This window comes from Macaca nemestrina, chromosome 14 (assembly GCF_043159975.1).
Source record: "Macaca nemestrina isolate mMacNem1 chromosome 14, mMacNem.hap1, whole genome shotgun sequence".
NCBI lineage: Eukaryota > Metazoa > Chordata > Mammalia > Primates > Cercopithecidae > Macaca > Macaca nemestrina.
In genome coordinates, this window is record NC_092138.1 from 15,019,691 (window position 1) to 15,042,895 (window position 23,205).

Here is a 23,205-nt window from a genome sequence, read left to right on the forward strand (position 1 = left end):
TGGACTTATATTATTTTGAATACAAATAAGAAGTAGGTGCCCAGCCGGGAGTGGGCATGGTTCACGCTGAATGAATCCACTGGAGTCAGGCACTTCATATGTTGGTCACTGAAATTATTTTTAATCCGTTCTCTTTTGAGACTTAGGGGAATGCTTAAAAAATTACACACCAAGATAAACAAATACTACTGCTTTGTGGATTCTCCTTGTCCACTCGAGCAAATTATTGTAATAACTTTATGACAACTTTCTGTATAGTACTGGGATTTAAAGCAACAATTAGGCATTTATTTCCATTTTCTTCAGTAGCTTTTGCATTCGTTTTGCTGCCCAGAGGGTATCTTATTATCCAAGCAGGTGAGAGAGGAGTGCGGCTCAGACCACAGGGAAACAGAACTGGAAACCAAGGGAATGTTAAAGGTTTGGGATAAAAAAATATAAACTGAGATAAATGTAAATATACAGCTTACTGAAATTGCTTTTTCCTTATCTGATGAACCAGTGAGTTAAGATGATGACTCAATTAAGGGAAGACTGGTTTTTCTTTTCTTGACTTTTCTTGGAGGTTGAGGTCAGACTCTGTTGGCAGATGGTGTTTGCAGATCTGAAGGCTGTTTGCTCTTTTAGTGAACTCTGGCTCTGGGAGCACAAAAGTGGACCAGTGGCAGGACTACTGATCCTTGAATAATGTGCAAAAGTCGGATTTTAATGAGATTTTTGGCTACCTTTTTTTAAAAAACACATTTCAGAAAGTCACCCTTCTGTTCTGGAGAGAATCAAATGAAAAAGTAATTAAACGTTCCAGCAGGTTGCTGGGAAAGCAGTGGAGTGGACAGATGATGGGCAGTGGGGTCTGTCTCAGGAGGCTTCTGCCTTGTGGAAAATGTATCCCAAGCACCATGGAGTGAGACCGGGAGCCTCTCAAAGGGTCTTAACTGTTGAAATGTCAAATTAGAGATGTCAGCAACATTTTATTTCTGAGGGGAAATGTGTTTAAGAAATTCATAAGAAAATCTCTACAGCTAATTTTACTTGGTTTGATATGTTTGATCTATTTTTGTATCTTTTCATAAAACAGACTGGAACACTGTTATTGATTTATCTTTGTGTTTGATGGTTAGGTAGCAGGGTAGGTAGGTAAAAATCAGTGATTCTTAAAAGTAGATTATAAAATTCTGTGACATGTCTTTTGGGACACTAAAGAAATAATATCACATATATAAGTAGTTTTAACATAATTCAAAGATGTAATAGACAATAATATCACGCTTAATTACATTAACTGTCATAGCAAACTAATGTAACCTTTGAAATAGGCTTTTAAAAGGGCCAGAGCACCAGGCACAGTGGCACACACCTGTAATCCCAGCACTTTGGGAGGCCCAGGCAGGTAGATCACCTGAGGTCAGGAGTTCAAGACCAGCCTGAATAACATATCTCTACTAAATACAAAAAATTAGCCAGGCATGGTGGTGCATGCCTATAAACTTGGGAGGCTGAGGCGGGAGAATCATTTGAACCCAGGAGGCAGAGGTTGCAGTGAGCTGAGATTGTGCCATTGCACTCTAGCCTGGGTGACAAGAGTGAAACTCTGTCTCAAAAAATATATTTAAAGTAAAATAAAAAGGCCAAAGCAGGTTTTGTAGAATTCTAACAAATTTTCTTGCCAGTGTCATGTATATTCAAGCATAAGGTTTATTTAACTGTTAACAAAATGTGATGAGGAACCAAACAGTTATCTTTCCATGATACCAGTAATAATTCAGAATTAAATGCCAATGATTTAATAATCAATGGTAGGTATTCAATATATAATAAGTGCTAATTCAGGAAATATATTTGCTATTGAATGAGCAAGTAGAATGCACTTACATATTCCGCAATGTACTGATTTCGAAAGAAAAAGTGTTCTTTACTGGTATTCATGATTCTGTAGTATATTAATAAATCATTTGGAGATTTTAGAATGACAAGCAAATCCTTATCTTTTGTAGAAGCTAATGGTGAGTTATCTATGTATGCAATATATTGTCTTTGTTGATCTCCATAGAATCATGTAATTTAATTTATTTTTGGAACTCATATATGCTATTAACAAATATAAATATTATTTTGTTAAAAATGCCCCCACATTTATTATTGAAGTATATTCAAAATATATTCAAGATTTGATACATGGGTTTAGCCATTCACCTGATGTTGAGATTTCAGCAACCTCAGCTCACAAAAACACAAATCTGAGGTGGAATGTATTCGTCCATTTTCATACTGCTTTGAAGAAATACCCGAGACTGGGTAATTTATAAAGAAAAAGAGGTTTAAGGGACTCACAGTTCCACATGGCTGGGAGGCAAGGGAGGAGCAAAGGCACATCTCACATGGCTGCAGGCAAGAATGTGTAGGGGAACTGTCCTTTATAAAACCATCAGATCTCATGAGACTTATTCACTATCAGTAGAACAGCACAGAAAAACCTGCCCCCATGATTCAATTACCTTCCACCGGGTACCTCCCATGACACATGGGAATTATGGGAGCTACAGTTAAGATGAGATTTGGCTGGGGACACAGCCAAACCATATCATGGAACAAAATGAAGGGGACTTTGCATATCAGAAATAGTTCCAGATAGCAGCAAGACAGACAGTTTCTTGAGTTGGACTTATTTTCAGCATTTTTAGCATGTGTTATATGGTAAATAGTGGGCGCATCCCCATTGAAAACAATGTGAAAGGAGAAAAGGGAAAAAATAGCGGAGAAGGCAGCAGCACGCTGAAGACTGGTGCATACTGGTGCGTGTAAAGTTCAGATGGAATCTGGTGTGCTTTCTAGAATCTCCTGCTTTCTCACTGTGTTCAGCAGGGGAGACCCTTTTTATCTTGGCAATCATGTTTCCCATAGTTCGCCCTCTCCCTAACCCTGTGCAGGCAAGGCTCACCTGCTCACTCCTTCCCACCATTGCCCTCTTTATTCTCTGTGAGTCAGAGTTCTGAGCCTGTCGCAAATCCAGTACAAAACTCCACCTTCTCCACATCAGTTCATGTTGAACCCTTCTTCCCAGACCTCCTGCCTCCTTCATTCATTCATTAATGGAGAAGCTGCTCCAGGTCAAACCTATAGGTACTGTCTGCTGCAAGTGATATGAGACTGATAGGGTAACCGGGAAGGTAGAACATCCACAGAAAACTCAATACACAGAACTCAGATAATAAAGTGTGGTGGGGGTAGGAGGAGAGGGATTTCCCTGTGACTGGAGTATTCAGGGCTGATTTTCAGAGGTGACTTTTGGGAAAGCCTTGACTGATGTGTAGGATTTGGCTTCTACATAGCATATATGAAAGGCTTAGATTCTGATCAAAGACTCAGATTAAAATGTACTTTGACCAGGGAGGAAAGAATTTGTTTCTCAACTTCTGCAGTCTCAAAAATTGGAAACACACACACACACACACACACACAGAACAGTGATATGAAATCAGTCAAGAAAACATGCTTCATCTGAACCTTGTCTCCTTTGTTGAAAAGTAACATATTTTGTATTGAGCCCTCTACAAAATACTTGAGGACATTGAGCACCTAAGGATGGAAAAAGAATGAAGGAAATGAGATAGGAAACTAGAGTGGCCGTAGAATTGATTCCCTAAACCAGGATTTGTTTGAGAATAAAATGAGGCGAACTAATTTACTTTAAATTATGTAATTTTATCAAAATACTATTTTATTATCTAACAAATTGTTTTCATTATATGGTGGTCCTATATACTAGTGCTAGTCAAAAATTTTAAAAGTAAAGTTATTTGTAAAATATGTAAAAGGTTGATGTACATTGAAGTAAAAATTTTCTTATCACTTATGTGAACATTAAAAATTTCATGTGCAAAATAGTACTGGAACATATTCATGTATTTTAATGTTAATTACCTATATCTATCTCTAATGCCAGAATTAGTGGTACTTTTCTGAAGAATACATCTTCCAATGTGGTCGTATTCTTAATTTTTTCTATAATATCGCTTGTAATATTTAGAGTTATGGTTTCATTTTTTGACTACTAAATTTGAAATTGTTGATATCAGCAGTTGACTCTTCTGTGTAGATCATAATTTTTTTTTAAATTAAGAAAACACTCTCAAGTGTTGAACTATAATTGTAGAGTAAATTCTAAGTGGAGGATATCGTTAGTTCTTTTTTGTCTTGGTATTGACATGTAAATATTAACATATGTGAATAATTTAGTCCACGATTGCCACAGGTTCTATGTCTTTGCCGCCTTTCAAAATACTTCCTTTAACAAATACTTTGACAAATTTATTAACATTTATAAGACAAGACTTATCAAGTTGTGTTCGTTTATGTTTCTTTTAAATGTTTTCCAATACTTAGATACATCAAAATTGTAGGACTTCTCAATTCTATCCTATTGTTACAGAATATAAATTTAATCAATAAAGATAGGAAGACCATCAAAAAATTTTTCTCATAAGTTCAGATATTCCAAATAATAATTACAGAATTTCATTTATACATTTGAACTCTCATCATTTAATCTGTTTAATTCCTTAGCATCTTCCTGTTTTCAGGCTTACTTTTCAATTAACTTCAATCTGCAAAAAGCTTGAAAAATGGATGGTAGCCTTTATAGTTCCCATTGTTGAGTGATTTGATTAAAGTTTTCCAACTGATTTTGAAGAAAATGTAATGAAAACTTAGAGGACTAGTTTACAAAATGACGTAGGACATTTAGGATGATTTGCTAAGTAGTTCTTCAAAGGTCCAGAGATTTCCAAAATCTGAATGGTGATAAGCCACAAAGAGAGAAAATGACAATTGCAAAAAATGTTTAGATAATGTAATTATGTGTGTAAATATATTTGAAATTTTGACTTTTAGTCTGCAGAATATTAAAGTGTATTTGGATTCAGTTATATGTGCCACCAATTCCAATGCGTTTCTGCTTCACAGATTTCTTGATTTGCTAAAAATACAATTTTTACTACAATGCTTTATTCTTTTATTTTTCACTGAATTTATGATAGCATTTGTAATAATAAGATTGAATGTTTTGTCTTTGACAGAATGAACTTCTTGAACTTTGATTCCATCTGCTTTTTTTGAAGCATCTCATTGCACTGATATAAAACTAGCCTGATTTACCTTTGTAGTGAAGTTCTTTTTCTGCTAATGCAGACAATAAACACAGCTATCATTTCACTCTTTGCATTTTTACAAGATAATCGGTAATAAAAATTTGTGCAGAATTAATTTGAAACAACAGTCTCTTGACCTAAGAAAAAAGTCATGTTTCACAGGTGGTATGTAAGTAAGCCTTCTGCAGCTGCATGAGGAAAATTGTAGACTCTGAAGAATATGGTTGTCTTAAAAGACGTAGATCCTGCTGCTTCTTCAGGAGCTTTATATTTTCTGGTTTTCATATTGCTAATGATGCCACTATAGGGCACCATGACATCACTGTAGGGCACCATGGTGCACCATGGTGGAGGATAATATCGAGAAGCTTTTTTTGAAAAAAAGGTGGTATAGTATTCCTGTGTAACATGTACTCACTTCTCCTTATTAATATCTTGCTTTGGTACAGTGCAGTTGTTACAGTTAATGAACTGATTATTGATTCACTGTTATTAACTGAAGTCCATATTTGGATTTCCTCAGTTTTTCCCCAAAGTCCCTTTTCTGTTGTTGTTCTAGCATCCATTTAGAACACCACGTTCCATTTCGTTGTCATGTCTCCTTATGCTCCTCTTGGCTATGACAGTTAACCATTTGGAGCAGTTATGCATTTATCTACTTTCTTGAGGAAAGCAAATTGAGTACTCAACTTTTTATTAAGCGTGCACCCTTTTTTTGTTTATTTTTTGAGGTTGTTGCTGCCAGAAGGGTTTACTGCAAAAGATAAAAGCATTGCCATCCAATAAAATAACTAGATATACACTTAAGCCATATAAAAAGCATCAGCTTACTGTAGCAAGAGCATCCGAGGTACTGTCCATCGCTCTGAGGCAGGCCTGTCCAACTTCTGTTTTCTGTACATATTTCATGTGCGCTATGCTTGTAAATTTCCATTTTCCCACTGACTTGACCACACGGCTGCCTGGCAGCATTTCGCACATCTTGCAGATAGGAGCACAACTGACTGACTTTCGAGATGGTTGGCCGAGGCAACTGCTTCCAGTCTTTCTCCACCACTGTCTGAGTCCTGAAGGAGTTTTCTGTCTCCAGCTTCTCTTGTCCAAGCTTGATTTGTTTTATCAGTGAGTGTGAGTGTTCTGTTTCCTGCCCCTGAAACGAAAGTTTCTGGTAAGGGTCAGGAAAGGAGAGATGGGTTTATTCCTGATTATCTTCTGATTTAGCCACGTATTATTCTATCTTTTCCCTGGCATGGATGTCTCACACACTAAAAAGTGAAAGTGAAAGTAGAGATGCAACAAATTCACCCTGGATTATTTTAATGCAACTGTTAATAAGCTTAAATGCACAGTTGGTATGCAGTTTAAGAACAGGTAATACATGTTAATGCAACTTTTTGATTACAGTGAAAGGGAAATTCTAGTTAGATGCTTACCGTGGACAGGATACAGGACAACGAGCATAAACTGGGAGTGTGTGTCAATCTGGGAAGGTGACATGTCATCTAAAGAGAAATTTTACATAAAAATGGATACTGTACTCCTTATTTTCTCCTCAGCGCCTATCTTTTTTCTTTTTAACCAAAGTAGAAGTATTTTTTTCCATGAAAAATAGCTATAATATACCGACTTGCACTAACACTACTAGATTATGCCTACATTTAACTTGACTCAGGTTAAGTTGATAGAAGAGAAATACAGGGAGAGCAAATGTGCATTGCAAGACAAGTGCTCTTAAAGAGCTGTATATTCTTATATATACATGTATACACATATAGCACATACATACTATAATATCAACAAAATGAACTTCTGTATATGAAAAAGTTTGATCTGGACTTGGGGCAGGATGTGAATAAAAGCCTGTTTATCTGAGTGTGGAAGAGTAAGGTCTGCATTGTCCCGTGCACATTGCTACACTCAGGGCCTTATGTTAATAGATGGTAACAGGGGTCACCACAGCAAGGCTCATCTATCCCTCTGCCTATTACTGTAAATAAAGTTTTATTGAAACACAGCCAAACTTATTCATTTATGCATTGTCTAGGCTGCTTTCACACTGCAGTGATAGGGCTAAATATTTGCAAGAGATAGTATGTCCTGCAAAGCCTGAAGTATTTTCTACATGGTACTTCACAGAGAAGATATTACTTACCCAGGGACTGTAACTTTTGCAGACTGACCTTGAACATGACCTAATTTAATTCTCCCTTTTCAGTTCCCAGAGTACTGCCACCCATAAGACATTTCTGTTCATGGAGCTCCCATACTACAAGGTTTTCTTCCTTTGAGCCCCTTTTGAAACACCACCCAGACGTGGACAGGAGACAACCATCTACTTCTTTTTAACTCAGTTGGGGAGTGGAGTCAGGAGTAATAATGGATGGGAACAATGGCTGGCACTTACTGATTACCAAGATTGTACCTCACAGCTACCCTTAGGTAATAGCTTCTATTGTTATACCCACTTTACGGTTGAGGAAGCTGAAGCTGGAGAGGTAAAGTGTTTGGCTCTGAGTCATAAAGCTTAGATGTGGTGGAGGAAGCATTGAAATCTGCCCAGGCCATTCCACTTATCCCGTGCTGTATTCATTTATGACTCCAGAAGCCCTAGTTGTTTTGAGGCTGTGCCTGCAGTAAACCTTCAGCACGATGCTTTCTGCTGTTTCTACCTTCCTGCCTCCATTGGCGAACTCCCAGTAACTAAATATCAGTGATTGAAAATAGGAAGCAATTTGCAATCTGGATTGTTTCTAGACATTGAATGGATCTAGTTAACTCTCTCATCTTCCAGGAAATTTTCATTTTAATACCTTTTGGTGAAAGTTATAAAAATAGGTACTTAGGTAAGTAATATTTCTCTAGATGACACAAACCCAGAAAGACTTTCACCTGCAGGAGATGTATGTGGTTAAGGGGGCCTGAGTGAGGCACTGGTGGTTTAAAACGTAGATTAGAAACTCCTCTGATCAGACAGCCACAAAACCGAAGCCAGAGAAGCCTCAGCCCCTGGACCACGTTGTCTTTCCAAGTCTGCTAGTTGCTGGGGCCAAGTTGAGGAGACCATTGTTTGTTTTCTCTAGATTGGAGAGCTGGATAGCCATTCTGTATGCAGATTGAGACCACAGCCAATCGTAGGCAACTCTGTTAGTGGGAAGAAGTCATCCTGTCTAGAAAGCAAGACTTAAATTTTAGAAAGGGAATTAATATTGCTCTGTTCTAGTAGCATAGCTGGATTTGGCCCTTAGAATTTATTTTCTAGTTAATTTGGGGTTTATTCTGGAAGCATGCATACTATGTAATAAAAATACATTTTTAAAAGAGTACTTTTTATTTAACTTGTATGGGAGAAAAAGGATAAACCTTTGCACTTACTGACGAAACAACTGTGATTCGTTCGGGGCATTGAACGAAGTAGGTGAACTGGTATTACATTAGTAAGAACGTACTCCTTGTTCGTACCCAAAAAGAGAAATAATTATACTATCAGATTTTAGTTGTCTGTAATTTTACCTATTCTGGAGTAAAAACTAGTTACAACTCCTGAAGTTCTACATTTCTGGATTAAATGATAATGGCCTTAGATTTATCTTTATCTCTGCACATTTATTTCAAAGTCCTTTGTTTAATTCCTTGCTTCAGCCAAAACTGTGAAAATGCAAACTCGATCATGACACCTCTTGCTTTAAATCTTGCCATGGCTTCCCATCCTTTCGGGATATCCCCGCCGACCCCCTTCAATACGCTTTTGGTCCTTGAGGATGTGCTCATCGGGCTCCTGCTAACTTCTCCAGCCCCAGCTCTCCTGCCTGAGGCTGTGCACAGCCTATGGCTATTGATACCTGGAAGAGACCACCCCCTACTGCACCGCCTCTCTGCCTCGTTGACGTCTATACACGCTTCAGGGAATACCCCAAGGACTGGTGACGTTCACCTGTTCTATGCTGTCAGCACATCTTGTACTTAATCCTCACGGAACTTTTCAATCACGTGTGAGCTTTATGCAGGCAGGAACTCAGCTTCCTAGCATTTTATTTTCAGGATCTCACATGGTGCCTCTTGGATTGCATGCATGTTTTAATGTCTCATGTTCAGATGCTAGGATCTCAGCATCAATGTTCTTGTGGCATTCCTTAGTGTAGAATGATGAAGACATTGGCATTTAATACTGTGTGCTTTTTGGGTTTTAGATACATAAAACATACAGTTTGAATAATTTAGCGCCCTATTTTAATGCTTAAATCAGTAAGACTTGGGATCTGAGGGCCAGTTTTCCTAAGCCCCCTACTGGATCACTGTGTTTCTTAGTGTGGAGTGAAGTTTTCTGTACTTAACTGGTTTCCAGAGATGTCCTGAGATCAGCTGTTTCCAAGCTTTCTACATACCAGCCCTACTGCATTCCAGATATATAAACACAAATATATATATGTCATCTTCTGAGTAAAATGTTAATCTTATGAAAATGCGTGACCTTTAAAAATTTCTGTATATCTTAAGTATACCTGTTTTCTCTTCAAATACATGTAATTTCCCTCTCAGCTTCAATGGGAATATTTGCTATTTAAGGTTATTTCCCAGGGATCCTTTAAAAATTTTAAGTTGTGAAGTTTTCATCAGTAATTAGCCATTGCTACTGTCATTCATACAAATCATCATATAATTTATTGAACAAGAAGATAAATAACATCTAAAACATTGATAATTCAAGGTACATTTTTCTCTCATTACATTTCACTTGATATCTTCAGACACAAATTAGATGTATTAGTGTTGGTTGCTCTCTCAGCACAGAAGTAGAGACTGCTTTTTTCTTGACTGGCTAATGCTTACGACTTGATCCTTGATCTTTCTTTACCTGGTGTTTGTCAAGTACACCTGTAAACAGATCTGCGTGGTATTTGAGAGTGCAGGTGTAATTGCTTTAGATGAGCCCCTGGGTCCCTCATGAATTCAAAATGCTTTCAAGCCTTGTCACTGCTCGTCACCCTTCTCAGTACTCACTTGTGCCAACTGGGTCAGGCCCAGAAGAAAACAGAGCTGTGTGTCTGGCCATTGTATCGTTTCTGCTTGTTTAACTTTTGACGTCAGAAGCTAGGACACCGGAAGAGGCCAGTAACTACTACACCCTTGGCGAGGAACAAAAGATTATCTTGGCACCAAGTAATGGTGCCAAGTTTATTGAGTTGGGAAATCCACAGGCATTTAGCTGCCCAGGTGAGGCACAGCATATAAATCTTACGTAGAGGGACCAGGTATTATCTTTTGCTATGATGAAGTATTTTTTGTTTCTTTTGTTTTTCCTTTTTCTATCAGGTGTGAGAATCGCCAAAAGCGTTATGTTACAGTCTCTTGGCATAACCCCGAAGGTGCATCATTTCCACAGTATAGACCAAGCGAAGCACACAGGCAGATGGGGTCAGGGATGGAAGGTGGGACTCTGCCCGCTGCATGTAATAGTCCTTCCCCCAAATAGCTTTAAGTAAACTAAATTGTATAAGGTTATCTCATTTTTATCTTATTCATGCTTTCGTTCTTTTAAGGAGTCCTCTTGTAATGTGGGTAATCCTTGTAGCAGTAAAACATGTCCTCTTCCAAAGTAATTTTTAAAAAATCTTGTTATATTACATATTCCTAAATGGAGGTATGTACTTAAGACCCCTGAAAACTGGCTCAGCACTTACTTTTGGTGTGAAGAGCTAGTTCTTCCCTGGAGAGCCCAACTCTGGAGCCAGATGGATTGAGTGGGAATCCTACCTCTGCTGACGGGACATACTTGCCTAAGTCTCCTCCTCAGTAAATAGGATACTAGTGATAACATCTTCATAGAGTTATCATGAGAATTAAATGAATAATATATGTAAAGGCTTAAATCGGCACCTCGACTACATATATAAGGTGATTGATAAATGTCTGCTTTGGCATATGAATGCTTCAGAATAACCTTTTGTTCCCTTCTAAAAAGAGTGGGTAGTGATTGTTAAGACTTACCTGATCATAAAAGTTTTATTGCATACTTATGGTGTCAAGCTATCAAGTAAGGAGGTAAGGAAGTATGTTAATATGGAAGAAGATGATAAAATACCCAGAGAGGAAACCATAATGCCAACTTTCTAAGCTTAAGCTGACTGTAACAAAGAACTGGCTTTGTAACAAAGAACAAGTCTTACTGGCTTCATGCAATGCAAACATTTTTTTTCTTATGTATCTGACAGATGGAGGTGATCAGGTAGCTCTCCTGAGCAGTCTTCTACCATGTGGTGATTCAGGGATCCAAGCATGTTCTATCACGAGGGTTAGCCATATTGGAGTTTTTCACTTCAGTGATGAGGATGAGGGAGAAAGTGGGAGAGAGTGAAAGAGAGAGAAAGGTGGGAAAGGGAGAAAGAAGGAGAAGGTGGAAAAGGAAGAGAGAGAAATTGAGAAAGAAAGTGAGAAAGAAAGAAAAAAGAAAGAATGAAGGAAAATGTGCTGAAGATTTTGTAAGCGATTTTAGAGGTCAAGCCTGGAGGTGGCAAACACATAACATTTCTGTACCTACTCCATTTTCTAGAACTAGTCACATGACTCCAACTATTGGCCAAGGGTTCTTGGGAATCAGATCTCCCTGTGTGCCCTGTAATGCAAAGCAAGATAGTTGAGTTTCCATGGTAGAGTCCTGGCACAACAGGTAACCATGTGACGTATTTTCTGTTAGTGGCAGATATTTCCTATAATTATTCTATTTGTATACTTCACTGTAAACTATTTTTTAAATTCTCTGTAATGAATTCCGGGACCAATAAATGACCCAAGAATTTACAAATCATTATGTTTCTTTCTCATTTTAGAAATTTGTAGAAAGTGAGGGAATCTACTCAGATGTCTACTTCTGAACATTTTGATGTTGTACAGATAGCCAGCAAACAAGGATTTGAGGTGACGATATCTTTTTGTGTGTGTGTGTGTGATGGAGTCTCACTCTGTCACCCAGGCTGGAGTGCAGTAACACGATCTTGGCTCACCGCAACCTCTGCCTCCCGGGTTCAAGCGATTCTCCTGTCTCAGCCTCCCGAGAAACTGGGATTACAGGCGCTCACCACCACACCTGGCTAATTTTTGTATTTTTAGTAGAGATAAGGTTTTACCATATTGGTCAGGCTGGTCTTGAACTCCTAACCTCAGGCGATCTACCCACCAAAGTGCTGGGATTACAAGCATGAACCACTGCACCTGGGCTAGATGACGGTATCTTAATCTCCTCCTGACAGGCAGGATTCTATTAAAGAGCAGGTTTTTATGCTTTGCACCTTCCTGGTAGTCAGTAAATGACAAAGGTGCAAAGAAGTTAATGATCCATTGAAATTACGTCGGACAATCTACGAGTAGAGATTTTTCTTTTATTGCCCCCTAATAAATATGTCTTACTGTTGCAACCAGAATTTGTACTCAGTTCTGATGGGAAAGATAATGGCAGTTTTCTGTGTCTTATACCACCAAATGAGGAGACTTACTACTGCAGGTTTATTAATAATATTTTCCTTGAGCAGTTCTTTTGAATCATATTGGCCTCTGTACAGATCAAGCAGTTTGTTTATAAGAGTAAGCCTGGGGCCAGGTGTGATGGCACAGGCCTGTAATCCCAGCACTTTGGGAGGGTGAGGCGGGTGGATCACCTGAGGTCAGGAGTTTGAGACCAGCATGGTCTCAGAGACATGGTGAAACCCTGTCTCTACTAAAAATACAAAAAAAAAAAAAAAAAAAAATTTAGCTGGGCATGGTGGTGGGCACCTGTAATCCCAGCTACTTGGGAGGCTGAGGTAGGAGAATTGCTTGAACCTGGGAAGCGGAGGTTGCAGTGAGCTGAGATCACACCACTGTACTCCAGCCTGGGTGACAGAGTGAGACTCTGTCTCAAAAAAAAAAAAGGAAAAGAAAAAGAGCAAGCCTGGGAGAGTTTACAGCCACATGGACACACCTTGGGGCTGTGCTTAACTAAGCTTCAGAGTTAATATGTACCTTATGTTTTTCAGTGTTTCCTAGATCTATGGATTGATTTCGAATCCCATTTCTTCTGCCAGAGTTTAGCTATTTAACACTTAGGGAAGCAATATGATATTATGGTTGATCAGGTGGCCCACAGCGTGAAACTGAGTTTGAATCCTTATTCTGCCACTTAACCACCGTGTTACCATGGGCCCTATACAGTATGTGTTTGCTAGGGCTGCCTAGGTATTTGTGGTAAGAAGCATCACAAACTGGGTGGCTTAAATAACAGAAGTTTATTTTCTCACAGTTCTGGAGGCTAGAAGTCTGAGATGGTATCAACAGGGTTGGTTTCTTCTGGGGCCTGTCTCCTTGACTTGCAGATGGCTGTCATTTCCTGTGTCTTTACATGATCTTCTGTGTGTGTGTGTGTCTGGGTTCAAATCTCTTTTTATAAGGTGACCAGTAAGATTGGATTTGGAGCTACTCTAATGACCACATTTTAACTTAATTACCTCTTTAAAGACCCATTTCCAAATATAGTCACATTCTGAAATACTGGGATAAGAAAGGTGCTTCATGATGTTGTTGTGAGCATTTGAAGAGAGGATGCATACACGTTTCCTCACACATTACCAGGAATATGGTGACTACTCGCTACATATAACTATTTTTATTACAATTATAAAGTGTATTCTATCTGTCTATGTCTTCTTTTCCAGTTGTGAGATGGCTCTCTGCATGGCTTTTCAATTACTGAGGCCTGGGATTATTGTCGTCTTTCTTGCGCCCTCATAGCATCTTAAAATGCTGCCTTCCACAGAATAATAGGGCAAAAGCCCAAGGAATGTTGATCAAGTGGATGGGTATGAATTTTGTGCTCAGGATTTCTGAGTGGTCTTCTGTGGCTGTTGCTTTGGTGTCACTGTGGTGTCACACCATAGATGGCTGTGAAATGCTCTCAGATTTCCTGGTTCCTGGAGTGGCCTGCCCAAAAACTAGAAAAGGACCTGGAGAAGAGTAATCTCTCCATGTCAGGGACAGGAGACAGAAGTCGTTGTGCATTGTCGGGGGAGTAACTGTAAAATCACAGAACCAGATCACCAAACATAAGAATTATCCACACATTGGAGGCAATTTTTAAATCAGGCAGTTTGTCAAAGTGGTTGACTTTCCTGCAATTATTAGCTATCCCCAACATTTCTAGGCTTAATGAGAATCAATGGAATTATTTGATGCTGGTTTTATGGTAAGTTATCATCTCATGCCTAAAGAATTGACTCTTCTCTAAATTTTTGGTATTTCTTGTTTCAACTGGTATAAATGTTCTTTGCTTTAAAAAAGTGCTGCTACTGTCACAACCCAGTCACAACCTGTGTTAAGTACTAGCAAGCAGGGATCCAGTAGGATCAGAAGAAGGCGGCCAGATTGCAGAGTCTCTGATATAAGTTGTCAAGGAGGCCAGTATGCAGCCCATCAATCCGGAGAAGCTTGGATATGCTGGGGAATAGTGTGCTTATTAAGTCTACACATGGCTATAGTATCCATCCATAGCAGATGAGTTACACAGGCTTCATTAACTAGACACAAAGGGCATATTATTCATAGATCATGCTAGATCACTCTTAGTGAATGAGCTCTTAAACTGTGAGTCAAGGACACCACCAGCCTCACCAACGAGCTCCTTTATCCTCCATCAGATCAGCTACTGAATCTGGTTAATTTTTCTTTTGAAATACCTCTAAAAATGTTTGTCTTTTATTAAAAGGTTTTAAATAGTAACTATGAGGACTGTCACAAATAAAGAGTGTGATACAATAAGAAATATGTAGTTGGGCTTTGTCCCAGCTTCCTGGAATACAGCTCCTAAAACCCTTGGAATCTCCAGAGCGTTGAGTGTCTTTTGTATGGTAGTGAGAAGGCTGGTAGCTGGGAGCCCCTAGACCTTCAAGAGGGGATTGGACATGATTAAGACTAAGAAAGACTGACATGATTAGAAGGTTGGAACTTTCAGCCCCATCCCTGACCTCTAGGGAGGAGAGAGAAGCTGAAAATTGAGGTAATCACCAGTGGCCAGTGATGTAATCTCTCACATCTGTGCGGTAGAATCACCATAAAGCCCCCAAAACAATAGTGTTTGGATTGTTGCTGGGTTGGTGAACATACCGAGGTGCTGGGAGGGTGCTGTTCCCAGAGGAGGCATGGAAGTTCTGTGCACCCACACTCTGCTCCCATACCTTGCCCAAAGCATCTCTTCCGTTTGGCCATCCTGAGTTATATTATTTATGATAAACTGGTAAACTTAAGTCAAGTGTTTTCCTGAGTTCTGTGAGCCATTTAAGCAAAGTACGGAACCTAAAGAGGGGGGTCACAGAAACCCCTGATTTATAGGTGATTGGTCAGAAGTGTTGGTGGCAACCTGGAACTTGTGACTGGCATCTAAGTGGGGAGCAGTCTTGTGGAACTGATCCCATAACCTGTGGGGTCAGTGCTAACTCTGGGTGGTATCAGAATGAAATTGGATTGTTGGACACTCAGTTGGTATCTGAAATGTTGGAGAATTGGTTGGTATGAGGAAAAAATTCACACATTTGGTGTCAGGAGAATTGTGACTGACATCAATGCAAATGTATATAAAAATGTGAATTTATATGAAGTAATTTTTAGCTGACCATAACATAATAGTTATATTCATTGCTGTGGTTTGACTGTGTCCACACTCACATCTCATCTTGAATGGTAATCCCCTTAATCCCCATGCATCTAGGGACAGAGCTGTTGGGAGGTGCTTGGATCATGTGGGCGGTTTCCCCCATGCTGTTCTCATGATAGTGAAAGAGGTCTCAGGAGATCTGATGGTTTAAGGAGGAGCTCTTCCTCCTTCACTCCTCACTCTTCTCTCTCCTGTTACCATGTGAAGAAGATCCTTGCTTCCCCTTTCGCCATGATTGTAAGTTTCCTGAGGCCTCCCAGTCATGTGGAACTGTGGGTCAGTTAAAACCTCTTTTATGTATAAATCACCCAGTCTTGGGTATTTCTTTATAGCAGTGTGAAAATGGACTAATACACCCACTGTTATGACCATAAAGGCTGAAACATGTCTTATTAGGGGTGGGTGAAACATGGAATTAAGTAACTGATTTAATGTTACCTAATTGTTCTATAAATTGATTTATCTTTCTATTAAAATTTAGAAAAAAAAAACACAGCAGGAACAACAACAAAATCCTTCCTTATTAGTCACTTGCTGTACATTTTCACTGTCCTCACAGGTCCCCATCTCCTGTTGTGGAAAAAATCCAACCATATCTCCTGACTGCTGTCTTCCCTTCCTTCCGATCATTGTATGATTGCTGGTTTTTCTTTCCTTAGTTCTTCATTTATGTTTCTCTTTCTTAAAAGTCCCCTGCAGAGTTACCTTTAACATTTTATAATTTGTTTAATTTTTCTTTATTTGGCAGAGAAGAGCAAGTTAGTACCTTGTACCAAAACATCAACCTTGTGGAACCGAGATTAATTCAACCATATGAACATGTTATAAAGAACTTCATCCGTGAGATCAGACTTCAAAGCACAGAAATGGAAAATTTGGCCATTGCGGTGAAGAGGTATTGAAGTCCTTCCTTTATAAGTGGCCTGTGGGTGCTTTAACTTGCTCTCTGACCTGGGCGGCAAATGGACTGAACTGCATTGTCACGCTATGATATTGGTGGACTTACTGAGCTTCAGGAGTCTAGAGCTTTCAAAATTAAGCCAACACTGGAGAAGTAGGTCAGCTACCAATCAATCAGTAGGTCATCATGATCCTATTATATAAACTCTTCAGGATCAATGACTTGATATAGAACAATTAAGAGATGTATCTTACATCTTGCTGCTTAAAACACACAGGAGAAACTTTATCTAGAGAAGTAGGTGGAACACTATTTGAAGCCTGGCCTTGTTACCTACATGTATGAGACTTTGCGAGCAGGTTACTTAATCTCCCTGAGTTCAATTCCTGCATCTGTAAAATGAGGATAAATATCTTCACGTCCTCTGGGTGTTAAGACTTAGTGGATGATGTCATGGGTGAGCCCCTCACACTGCCCACCACATGGGTGCTCAGCAGTACTGCTTTGGCTCTCTCTACTCTCTAGCCCTCCTCACTTGGCCCTCCCCCTCTGAACTGAAAGCCAAAGAACTATTAAACTCTTACTCTAATACAGTTCATATAAGCCATAGCTAGCTTACATAGGATATCTGATTGGTGTTAACAGCTATATCATGCAAAAAAAGAATTTATATGTGTGCAGTCCAAACATCAGCCTCTTTGCCCCCTGGAAAAACTGCATTCCTTTAGCATATATTGGGAAAAAGAGGGCATTGTGCTTGTCACAGTTCTGGTGTGTTGTGCCCCACAGATGCTCCTTGCTGCCATGTGCTCCACCTGCAGCTCCCAAGATGCTGTGCACCCTGCTGGTTTCTGCCTGTAGCTTATAAACGCAGCCCTTTTAATAGGAGGCTGCCCTGTCTGCATAGGGGCGGGTGACTTGTCTTCAATTCTGCTGTCTCTTTATCCCTCCCATCCACATGATGCTGAAACTATCTAGCTGAACCTTCGGAGTAACTAAAGGACATTATAATGTAGGAAAGAAAATATTTTAAATTCTTGATACAAAATAGGACCTTTCTTATAGTCCTAGAATCAAGCAAAAGTTAATCTATTCACAAGGGACTTCTTATGAACATTTTTAGTACCTGACTGACCGTTTTTCTCTCAAATTAGCCTTCTAGGGGCTTCCAGTAGGATAAAGCGTGGTCCTCAGAACTCCAAATTCTGTAGAGCATGCTGGAGTGTGGATCAGAGTCCCAGAGTTGGCCTCTTTTGACATGTGACAGGCAGACACACACATTGATTCTTCAGAGCACCCAATAAGTATTAAAACAGACAAACTCACAGGTATACACATAGGTACACATATACAGACCCACACAAAGGTATGTGGGTATACACACATACACATGCCCCCGTCTGAATATAATACCATGTACACCTATGAGGGAAAAAAACAGACTGGCGTGCTTGATGTTCTCATTACCAGCTAGGCTGCTTTTTCACGGTGGAGTGAGTACATCACATTAATTAGAGCTGTATTGGTTTCCCCATCCACTCCCTTCTGTGCTGCTGGGGCCATCCAGAGCCAGGCTCTATGCAGAGCCTAAGTCTCCTGAAGGCTCCTTTCTTAGCTATCAGAGACGTCAGGAAGTATTTAAATGGCTACTTGTAAACCATTCCTTACATTCTTAGCCATCCATCCTCACCTCTATTTTGGATTGGGGGAGGGTTTTGGCCATTTTGCTCTGCACTGCACCCGAAGAATGGGTTCCCAGTGTCCTAGTGGGAACCCTGGACTAAGGTCACAGTGGGCAGACATTTCACTAGAAATTAGAAATTGCTGGGGCAAGCACTCTGTCATTATGCATCACCTTGATTTGCAAAAGAAGAAAAACGTTGCTCAGAAGTGAAAAGGGCAGAGAGAGTCCATTACGGAGCAGTCCCAGATGTGTGGGATGGGATAGCTAGAAGAAGTAGGTGGGAAATGATCATAGCAAAGGGAGAAAGGATATGTGCCTTAGCCATTTACAGTCCCAGAGTTGACCAAAAAAACCACCAGGCATTGCTATGGAGATACATAATTTCTGGACTTCAAATAGCAGGTATTTATAAGCAGAAATGAACTGATTTCCCAAGTTTGGTTAACATAACCTTAGACAGGCTATAAGCTGAGGAAAAAGTAAATAGGAACAGAAAATAATAATGTTACTGAAAACTTTACTTTGGGGTCTTTTTCCTCCCATAATATTTCCTTGGAGTTTTATGTGGAAGTTGAACCAATGCATGAATAAATTGTGTTGTGAGGGAGTAAATAAGTCAAAAGCAGGTAAGTTGCTATAGCAGAGACCCATCAAACTAGAAGACAAAAATCTTCTATTTAAGCCCTATCATTTATTAATAGCATGTCATTTGTCCAAATGAATCACCTCTAAAGCTCATGGTTTAGATGCAAATCAATGTGCTTTGCCTCCATAGAGATGTGATTTATAATCGCGCTCGTAACAGAAACAAAATTTTTCTAAAAGGTAACCTTATATACATTCTAGAACTTTAGGGGACAAATAAGAAATAATGATTGAGATCTTTTTTTCCCTTCTCACTTTAACATATAACATTGTGAGTTTTTTATAGTGAAATTTCAAAATTATATCTAACCATCACTTTGCCACGGAGTTCTTTTTTTAATCCAGGATTGTAACTCAGTCATGACAGGAAAAAAAAAAAAAAAAGATTCAGAATTTATTGAGAGCCTCCCAGCACTTTTGATATCTTTATTCTTTGCCACAATCTAGTTTAATATCATTTTATCCAATGTATTCATTTATTTGATATAGTCAGGTACCACATCACGATGTTTTGATCACATAAATGACAGTGGTCCCATAAGAATATAATCCTATATTTTTACTGTATCTATTCTGTGTTTAGGTACACAATACTGGCCATTGTGTTCCAGTTACTTGCAGTATTCAGTACAGTCCATGCTGTTCAGGTTTGCAGCCTAGGAGCAATATGCTATACCGTATAGCCTAGGTGTGAAGTAGGCTCTACCAGCTAGGTTGGTGTGAATACTCTGTGATGCTTGCACAATGACAAAAATCTCCAAAAGACACATTTCTCAGAATGTAAGCTAGTTGTTAAGGAATGCATGACCGTATCTAGTTTTAAAATGATTTTACACCAAAATGGTCAAATTGCCAATCTCATTTTGTTATGTAGATGGAATGGGGAATATAATTTTGAATGGTGTGTTTCTCTTCATCTGTAATATATGGGGCTTCACATAGATGAGTCTGAAGTTTCTCTTCATGTTTCAAGTTCAAGAGTGTAATGAAAAGGTGTGCATCCTTTTGAATTTCAGAGCCCAGGACAAGGCAGCTATGCAGCTGAGTGAGTTGGAAGAGGAAATGGATCAGAGGATTCAGGCTGCAGAACATAAGACACGGAAAGACGTGAGTTTCTGGGTTGGCCATTCATTCAGCAGATCTTTATGAGGTGCTTTCTGTGGAGAGGGCCTAGACACTCTTCTGGGTATCATGCATGGGTACAGCAAGTCCAGCTTCCCGCAGATCCTCCCAGCAAAGGAATTTTTACTGGTGGTGTTTTTTGGGGATGGGGTAAGAAGAAATAGAAATAATAATCAAATAAAAAAGTAAAGCAAATAAGTTCAGATAGTGACAAGTACAGTAAAGAAATAACGTGCAATAGTGACTGGAAGAGGAGGCAGCTTAGGTTGGGGGTTAGAGGCCTCTTTGAAGGGGTAACATCAGAGACAAAGCCTTGGGAGAAGGCAGAGGCAGCCTTCATAGAGAAGGTGACTTGACTTTCCATACCTGTGTCACTGCCCACACCCGCTGCCCACTTTAAATCTAGATTAGAGTGAAATTAAAATTCTGTCTTCAAACTTGGGTGTTTTATAATGGAATACAGTCATCACTTGGTACCCAAAGAGATTAGTTCCAGGACTCCCCCGCAACCGGGCATACCAAAATCTGCATGCTCAAGTTTTTATACAAATAATGTATATTTACATACAACCTACGCATATCCTCCAGTATACTTTAAATCATCTCTGGATTACTTATAATACCTAGTATTTAACACAATGTAAATGCTTTGTAAAGAGCTGTTATACCGTATTTTTATCTGCATCTCTTTTACTGCTTAAAATATTTTCAATCTTTAGTGGTTGAATTCGCAGATGCAGAACCCGTGGATATGAAGGGCTGACTGTATGCCATTATTCAGCATTACAGGAACCATTTAAAGTTAAAAGTGATACGTTACCTTCAGTGATTTCCATTGAAGAAATAATTTTTTTCTTATATTTTTGGGTGATTAATGTTTATTGAAAACAGAAAATAGACAATGCTAGGTTAAAAATGTCACTTTTATTTATTCATTCACCCTGTTAACACTGAATGGCAGCAAAATAATGTGCAAGTGGCCTGAACGTTGGCATCTGGGAGACCTCAGTTTGCATCCTGGCCCTGATCGTATCCAGGTGACATTGGGAAAATAACCCAACCTCTGAGCCTTTGTTATTCCATCTCTAAAATGGGATAATGCAACCTACCTGCCTTCACGGGAGTTAAACATGATGATCTATATGAAGTGCCCGCCACAGTACCTGCAATGTGGTGGCTGCACCCTGGTTGTTACTGTCCTGCTCTTTCCTGTGGCTCTGTGTATTCTTGATTCCTTTTAGATTCTTCACCTTAAATGGCTTTACTGCATATATACCCTGGGGTGTCTTTGTCTCCTTATACAAAGTTTAATAAGAAGCTGGACATCATATTCAACCAGATAAATGGTTCAAGATTCATGGTCCAGCTTCAGAGCAATGGATCACCCCTTCTGCTAACACTTTCCTTTTGGTAAAAAGGAAAGAGTAAAATCATTTTTCTACCTTTTTTCTCTCTCCATCTGCTGTGTTTCATCTGTGCACTCATTCATTCATCAAACACATATCAAGCACATGTGTTATTCTGTCGTCATATGTTACTGCTTCTTCTAGATAAATGCCTCCCAAATTTGTTGCTGGTAATGAGGATATTACCATGGCCCCCACCTTTTAGAACTTCATGTTTTGTTAATTACAACATCTTTAGTTTCCTTGGCTTCAGCCCGGAGGTGGCAAACCCATGCATCTGTGGCATCATTTCTCTATTCCACAGCAATGACACATGTGGCCTGTAAGTCACCATATACACGTGGTCTCCACACCTCAGCACGCCAGTCCAGGACCTCACTGCCAGCTGAGCAGCTTTGGCACTGTGAGGAAACTTGTTTGCCTGTCCATCCCAGTGTCCACCTCACACCTTTCTAAAGATAGCTTCTCTGGAATAACATGCCCAGGCCAGTCCAAGATTTTCCCTCATTTCCTTCCATTCCACACGGCTGCCCTCAGCTCTCCAGGGTTCTTCACCCCCAGCTCTGGCCCAGTGGCCTTGCTGTGCCTGACTCTGCTTTGTCTCCAGCTGTTTTCTTTGCCTTGATGATTATCTCCTCAATCCTTTCCTCCTTCCCAAATTCTGCAAAGCTCAGAGGAACCCTCACTTTCTTCTTGATGCCCTCCCCTGCTCCTCTAGCCGCATTCACCTTTTCCTGACCTGGACTCCTATGGCATATATAGCATATATTGCCTTGCTTCAGTTTTTTTTTTTTTTTTTTTTTTTTAACTGTAACAGCTTTATGAAGGTATAATTGGCATGCAACAAACTGCATATGAAGTACAGTATATGTGAAGTTTGGACATATGTACGCACCGTGAAACCATTCCCACAGGCAAGATCATAGGCATAGCTATCCACCCTAGAAGTTTCTTCATGCTCCTTGAAGGCATAACAAGCCTTTCTTCCTCCTTTCTTTGCCCCTTTTTGCCAGATAATCATTGTTCTATTTTCTGTCACTGTAGATTAGTTTGAAGTTTTCAGAACTGTATAGAAATGGAATCATGCAGTATATACTATTTCTTGTCTGGCTTCTTCCACTCAACATAATTATTTTGAGACGTATCCATGTAATCAATAGTTTGTTCTTTTTCATTGCCGAGTAGTATTCCATCATGTGGGGGTACCACAGTGTTTAGCCATTCATCTGTTGAAGGACCTTTGAGTTGTTTCCAGGTTTTGGCTATTGCAAATTAAGCTGCTATGAATATACATGTGCAAGTCTTTATAGAGGCATAGACTTTTATTCCTCTTGAGTAAATTCCTGGAGTGGAATGGGTTGATCATCTGTGTAGATGACTGTGTATTTTTGTAAGACACCGCCAACCTGATTTCCAGAGTGGTTGTACAGTTGTGTTTCAATCAGCAGTATATGAGAGTCCCATTCTTTCAGCATTCTAATTGGTGTGTAGAGGAATCTCATTGTGGTTTTAACTTGCATCTCTCTAATGAATAGTTGTGTGGAGAATCTTTTGTTGGGTTCATTTGCCATGTGTATAATTTTTTTTTTTTTTTTTTGCTGAAGTGTCTTGTTAAAAATCTTTGGCTC

The 23,205-nt window shown here is 39.4% G+C and overlaps 1 protein-coding gene across 8 annotated transcripts in view; it reads left to right on the top strand.

The window, feature by feature from the left end:
* LOC105498744 (RAS and EF-hand domain containing) overlaps positions 1-23,205 on the top strand; it is an 80,978-nt gene that overhangs the window by 14,104 nt on the left and 43,669 nt on the right. For all 8 annotated transcript variants that reach the window (XM_071077628.1, XM_071077629.1, XM_011771036.3 and 5 more), the window contains exons 2-3: positions 16,568-16,714; positions 20,066-20,156. In XM_071077628.1, coding sequence (XP_070933729.1) covers positions 16,568-16,714; positions 20,066-20,156 — 238 coding nt within the window. The remainder of the gene's footprint in view (positions 1-16,567; positions 16,715-20,065; positions 20,157-23,205) is intronic.